This window comes from Nanorana parkeri, unplaced genomic scaffold (genome assembly GCF_000935625.1).
Source record: "Nanorana parkeri isolate BGI_ZX_2015 unplaced genomic scaffold, ASM93562v1 scaffold3, whole genome shotgun sequence".
Lineage (NCBI taxonomy): Eukaryota > Metazoa > Chordata > Amphibia > Anura > Dicroglossidae > Nanorana > Nanorana parkeri.
Genome location: NW_017306271.1, coordinates 5,989,223 through 5,996,204, shown reverse-complemented (window position 1 = coordinate 5,996,204; position 6,982 = coordinate 5,989,223). Strand labels below are relative to the sequence as shown.

General features: G+C 42.0%; 1 protein-coding gene across 1 annotated transcript in view; it reads left to right on the top strand.

The window, feature by feature from the left end:
- VWA3A (von Willebrand factor A domain containing 3A) overlaps positions 1–6,982 on the top strand; it is a gene marked incomplete at its 3' end in the record, with an annotated part of 64,190 nt that overhangs the window by 36,611 nt on the left and 20,597 nt on the right. Inside the window, exons 20-23 of the mRNA XM_018568819.1 lie at positions 2,609–2,679; positions 3,814–3,972; positions 4,696–4,786; positions 6,063–6,167. Coding sequence (XP_018424321.1) covers positions 2,609–2,679; positions 3,814–3,972; positions 4,696–4,786; positions 6,063–6,167 — 426 coding nt within the window. The remainder of the gene's footprint in view (positions 1–2,608; positions 2,680–3,813; positions 3,973–4,695; positions 4,787–6,062; positions 6,168–6,982) is intronic.

The window sequence follows — 6,982 nt, the reverse complement described above, 5'->3', positions numbered from 1 at the left end:
GCTTTAGATTCCAGACTGAATGTAGAATATTAGCCTACAAGACCTATTATCATTCGAAAAATCAATTTTTTGCTCTACCAATTAATTTTTTTCCTGAGCCCCTGGCTGCTTGAGAACCCCAAAGCACAATAAATCAATCTTCATGCCTAAAGGCTGCCATTTTTCTAATGCCTCAGGTTTTTTTCCGGCAAACTTAGCTTTACTGACTGTAGCCAAAGAGCTCAGTTGACCATGGCAATAAACGTTTCCCAATTAACTTTTCTCTCTGATGACTCTTCCATAGAGATCATATTTGTAGAGTGACGGTGTACAGTGGACTGCTGTGTCACTACTTTCATAAAAATCTAAGCTTTCCTGCTGGTCTTTTGCAGAGATATTCAGGTTTTGTTTTACATTCATGATCAGTCTGCAACCATTTCTACTGCAGATCTTTGTAGATCTTGCAGATCTTGTCTTGGCTTAATCAGTTTCCCTTAAAATTAGTTTGGCAAAACTAACATGTGCTTTGCCTATGTTAAGCAGAGAAAATGGTTCACTTAAATAGCAAGCCCTTGCCCCAGCCCCTTATTCCAGCCTTCCCTACACCCCCACTCCATTCATTCATGGGAGTGCAGAGAATAAGCCCAATGTACTCTCCAGGTTGTGCTGGCCAGAACTTACACTTTAATGGCATTCTATATAGTATAAAGCAGGAGGTGCTCATATATCTTTTTTGTAGTCTTTCTTTGGTTTGTGAGTCTCAAGCATTTTGAGTTTCTTAACTCAGTTGCTAGGAGTAGCTTATGGCTGCAGAGCATAAGAACATTTTCACGGGGTTTGGAATGTATGGAACTCTGGGCTCCTCTCTTCTTACCTGAAGAGGTCATGTTAAGATGAAAGTATTGGCAGAGTAAAATGTACTCTTCCCAATACTTAGAGATGGCCCGTGACACTGTAGATGATCATCTAGGTCAGTGATGGCGAACCTTTTTGAACCCGAGTGCCCAAACTGCCAGCGCTGAAAATAAGTTTAGTATTGCAGTTTGGGCGCTCGGGTTTAAGAAACGTTCAACATCACTGCCTTAGGCAAAATAGAGAAACCCGCATATTCAAACATTAAGGCCCCATTCACACTGAGCGACACTCACCTGGGCGGATTTCCACGCGGCCGGGATAGTGCGACTGTTCAGGCGACGTTCCAATGACGATCATTCACAATCAGGCAGCGGCGGTGACCTCTAAACAGGCAGATTAGACGACCGCTTGCGGGGGCCTCCCGGAGGCCTAGCGAGGAGAAAGCAGCCGTCTAACCTACCTGTTTATTGGCCGCCGCCGCCTGATTGTGACTGGCCTGGATCGCGTACCAAGGTGATCCGGGTCAGTCGGATCTATTTCAATTGGTGGTCCCTGAATCTGGGCTCGCGTGCCAGAAGAAAGGGCCTCGTGTGTCCTCCCTGGCACGCGTGCCATAGGTTCGCCACCACTGATCTAGGTCATCTTCTCCTTGCAGAGAGCGGTGACTGTCAGTATGCATAGTATTAGCCTCTTGCAATACCCTGTACAACAGCACTCAGACTTGGAGTGGGAGGGGTAGGACGGGTAGCTAGTCAGGTGTGCTGCATGCAGATGTATTGACAAGAAACATGATGATATGAGGAGAAAGCATAGTCAGTAGAGAGATTCCCTTATCAGTCTGCTGCTTCTCTTTTACTGTCCAGTTAGAAAACTAGGGGGACAAAGGACTCCTCTGTATTCATTCACTGGTGTTGTCACTTTGACAATGCTGTGTGATGTAGCTGTACAACTCTCAGGACTGGTTGGACAGAAATGCAAATCCTTTGGCAGCTAAAACGGTTCCATTATTTGTATATAATATTTGTATTTATCTGTTTGCCTGGAGTTCAGCATAAATTCAGCTCACTGCCAAACTAAAACTGTGGTTTGGCACTGTCTTGTGAGGTTTCCTATTGGCCATAAACTAGTTTCCCCAAGAGACTATTGGGGGATTTCATTGTATCTACAGGCTTTTCGTATGTGCAGCTCTTTACTAGTGATAGGCAGTGATTTGGTGTAAACCCAGGTCACCTGACATCGTCCAAGCCCACTCAAAACTGTGACCGACATACCCTCCTTGCACCTCAACGCAGCATCCTCCCAGCCCAGTCAGTTGTGGGTGTTGCACTCCCTGACCCCTGACCCACAAAGGTTAGGGAATGCTTCTGCCGGGGCTGATACGGCTGGGGGGGAAGTTTGGTCATAGTTTTGAGTGGTTTTGAAGAACTCAGGTGAACTGGGTTTGCACCAAGCCCCAGCTCAACACTACACTTTACCAATACTTTCCCTGACCTTATGCCTACACAGTTTTGCTCCCACAATGCACACTCTCTGACATTACCTGATATTTTCTCATAATCAGTTAAGCATCCTGGTCTTTCCACATATCAGTGCCCATAATCCATTTTGGATGGGTAATGTAGATATTTTTGTACTGCCAAACATTTACTCCCTTTTATATGTAATTATTGTCATCATCATAGACAATTATATCAGTCATCACTATAACTAAGCCACTAATATGACAGTGGTCATAAACTGTATCTGCATATTTAACACAATTACTTATTGACAGGTATTATTGAAAGCAATGACATCACTTGTCTTGTCTCAGAGATGGAAAAAGCTGTTAACTACTCCAAAAAGGTTAGTAGGCCCTTATCTTCAGTGTTAGCTTCTTACACTCTGGAGATTTAGAGGTTGATTTACTAGAGGCAAATAGGCTGTTCGCTTGAAAATGAATTTGCACTTTGCAATGCAAGTTTCCCCTTAGGTTAGTGAAGGAGGAGGAGCTCTGCTGACTTCCATCATCCAAATAATGTTCAAGCAAAAATACAGTTTTTTTTATTTGCCTTGTACTTGATTGGGTATTCTTTGCAAAGTGAAATTTTACCACATTCACCTAGCTAAAGGAAACTGTGCTTGCAAAGTGAACAGTCTATTTGCCTTCAGTAAATCAGCCCCTTTGCCTCACACCCCAGTAATGTCCCAGATAGCAAGGATAACTTCCTACAAACTTGTGGCGGGGTGAAATTGTAATTTTGTTAACTTGCTGCACATATTCCTGGCAAGTTGTAGACTTGCAGAACACTCGCAGCACAAGTTCTAGTTGACACTTTTTGAACTTGTAGCAAATTTGCTTGGCAAGTCTACAGCAAGAGTCCTGCAGGTCTTAGCAAGAGCTCTGCAAGCTCGCTGGTCTGGAGACTTGCAATGCAGACTTGCTGTAATTGTGCAACAAAATTGTGAAGCTTGGCAAGTCTGTAATAGTTTAGCAAGTCATTTTCAAACTTGCAGCACAATGTCTTGCTATCTGGGGTTGCTGATTTATTTATTTATTTAGTATTGGTATTTATATAGCACCGACAATTTACGCAGTGCTTTACATACTGCACATTCACATCAGTTCCTGCCCTCAAGGAGCTTACAGTCTAAGTTCCCTATTGCACACACAGGGCCAATTTAGACAAGAGCCACATAACCTTGCAGTATGAGCCCAGCACAGGGAGAACATGAGAATGAATTGTTCATAGTAAACATTCTTATTTTATTCATACTGGCTAAAATAATAATCTAATAAGATCACAAGACAAGGTGCACTTACCCATAACAACCATCAGTAATCATCCTTCATAGTTCAGATTACACAGAATTGAAGAAAGTTGATTGATTGCCATGGATTGCAGTACATACATGTCTTTGGCTTACACACATGTTGATGACGTGCACTTTGAAAATAGAGAAAGTTGTTAAGTACCAGCATTGTTCTTTATGTTGCAGTGTGCTTTTTTGGTTGAATCATTAAAAGGCCGCCTTGGGAATAAAGAAGAGAACCAGATGTCCCCAGCTGAAGGATCGGTTGTGCCATATCAGAAAGAGAAAAACAGGCCAAAAGCACTGCCACTTCCAAAACCTACTGCTCTGACACTTGCCCGAATGGTATGCGTATCATGTCAGTCTGACATAGCATTCACTAAAACACACATATGATAAAGCAAAACTGCACATCATCTTTTACTTTGTTTAAGGTATTTGTTGAATTATTACAATGTTCTTTCATTGGGGTGATTTAATAAAGACAAATAGGGATTTGAGGTTAAGCTATGCCGACTTCCAACATTCAATCACGTGCAAGCAAAAATACTGTATTTTTGTAACTTTTCCTTGCATGTGATTGGGCATTCTTTTGCAAAGTGAATTTTAACTGCATTCACTGAGCCAGCATAGAAAAAAAGTAAGATGGTGTGAAAGAAACTTACTTGAGTAAGCATCTAGGTAAGGAAAACACCGGATACTGTCTGCAGGACCCATGTTTGCTGCACAATAAGCGCCACCGGGCCACATGCCCCCAGGCCTCAGGTCGGGCATTGGGTCACTATGCTAAGGGAAACTTCCCTTGCAAAGTAAACAGCCTATTTGCCTTTAGTAAATGAACTCTATTGAGTGTCAGTATGTGTGATAAAGTCAACTATAGTATCAAATTCACCTTCAGGAGGCAAAAGAGACATTTCTTTTTAATTAATGACATTATTTGGATAAAGAATCCAGCCCTGTTGATCTGATAGTAGTCTATAAATACACTGATTATTTGCACACAAAAAAATTATGGCGTCCCTTTTGTTAATGCATAAACTAAATGACAATATTTACTCAAATATCTAGAGCATTAAGAATGATCAAGAAGGCAAGAAGGACACTAACATGAAAGCATTGTTGTGGAGACCAAATAGTGCCAAAGCTGAAATCCCTTCAGGTGTGTAAGCCCTAATTCCAACTGTACATTTAATTACTGAATCTTTTTCTGGGTTTAAGAGTTCACGTCACATTTACTTTAGAACCTTCATAGTATCAAGTACATGATGAAACATTTGTCACTGAGGACTCTGCTTTTTAGCTTCTCAGTCAGTATACCTACTGTGATACTTATAAATGGGTCTCCTACTCTTTGCTGGATTTTTATGGTATTTTATAATGTTAACACAAAAAAAGTGAGAGTTCAATATGAGTGGTAACTACTGCTAGGAAGGAATTATAGTGAGGGGATCTCCCAACACATAAGGGGTATCTAAACCCCAAAACAAAAATATAAGATATTGAAGCTTTCCAGTCCTTAGAGGTGGTGGCTATATTACTTTTCCTTCTTTTGGACTTTTTTCTCTTTACTATCACCTGATGATCCTGCCACATTTTCTGTCCTAAGATGACAACGATCACTCACTGTACTGTAGCTATGGAGGAGCAGTTCTGTTACCCTAGGATGCTTTCCTGATTTGGACCACTAACACCGTTCCTATTCCCTATATCACATAGTGGGGAGGTGTTTTGTAGTTCGAAGAAGATATCTGAGAAGGCAGATAACATAGTTTGAGATTTTAGATTAAGAAGGAAGTTACAAGGACACGGAATTTCTAGCGGGATCAACAGGTATTTTTCTGTACTTGCAGGACATGTACTTAACATGAAAATTGACACTTATGCAATTACCACATCTAAGGACTGGTATTCTGCAATATTATTATATTTTTATTATACAGGATTTATTTAGCGCCAACAGTTTGCGCAGCGCTTTACAATATAAGGAAGACATTACAATCACAATACAATTCAAGACAAGATGGTAAGGAGGGCCCTGCCCCTGAGGGCTTACCATCTAAAAGGGAGGGACCAGTGATACATGAGGAGGTAGCTGTGTGGGGATGAATTGTTTGAGAATGTGATGTGATGCAATATATAAAATTTTTATTCTTGGGTTTAAAAACCATTTATTATTGACTAACTAAATTATTCTATAACAACAGAGAAAGGGTAGAATTAAAAAAAAAAAAATTTGATGCCCCCATTTAGAGGTATAAACACTGAAAGGGTTTTCTGTGATGTCACAAATCACGCACATCAGAGCTGCTGGAAGAAGGCATATTATTATTGATTCGGCTTACATGTACTGATATACTGTCCTTTGCCGAGCTGTCAGCCTCACATCAAACCAGAAATGTAACAATGGGAGGGCAATAAAAATGTTTCTATTTTAGCCCCGGCTTTTAAAGACTGGGATTCGGCTAGTGACAAGAAAATGAAACAAAAGAAACAAAGAGCATCGTTTGATGTTTTTTACACTGAAAATGGAAGAGACATTGGTGAGTGAATTATTTTTGTATACATGCTGACTGGCCAATTTTTTGGGCACATTATTCCAGATGCATACAGTGTACAGTATGCCACAGTGAGCCACATGACTGGACATTGAGATAAAATGTTTATTATGACATTGTAATTACAGTTGAAATGGAAATGAGTGCTTGTGCTTCGCCCGTGCAAGGCATAGCAGTCTGCTTTAATCTTCTTTCCCATGCAGCATATACTCACCTTTCCGTTCATCTGCTGAGAGAGAAGTAACTATTCAGTACTTTTAGGTATGAAGGAGCATATGGGAGCGCTGCTGCTTGGCAATTGGCCCAAACATGGTCACATGGGATTGAGAAGAGTAATTTCCTCTGTGTAAGCTCCAACAGAGCTTATACAGGGCTGTCTTGCTTTGCTACTAGCAGCTGAACATAACAGTTAAGCCTGTGACACACTGCACGCAAAGCCGTGCAGAGTGAAGCAAAGCTGTGCGGCACTGAGCTTTGCATGCAGTGTGTGAGCTGAGTGCAGCAAGATGATTGACTGCACCTTCAGCCAATCGACTTGTGGGTTACAACCAGCCAGAGGTCGCATGGTGACGCACGGGTTTATACGCACGAGCCGATTGGCTGAAGCAAGCTGACGTGCCGAGAAGAGAATTACATGACACACTGCTCGGGAAGGCAGCGCGCCACCGCTCCACGCTGCTTCGCATGCAGCGTGTCACAGCCTTAAGGGAGTGAAGCAGTGACGTGCGGTACCGTTGGTTCCGGGTGAGGCATTCCCCAGCCTCGCCCCCAGCATGTCCCGCCCCCCCCCCCATCAAAGC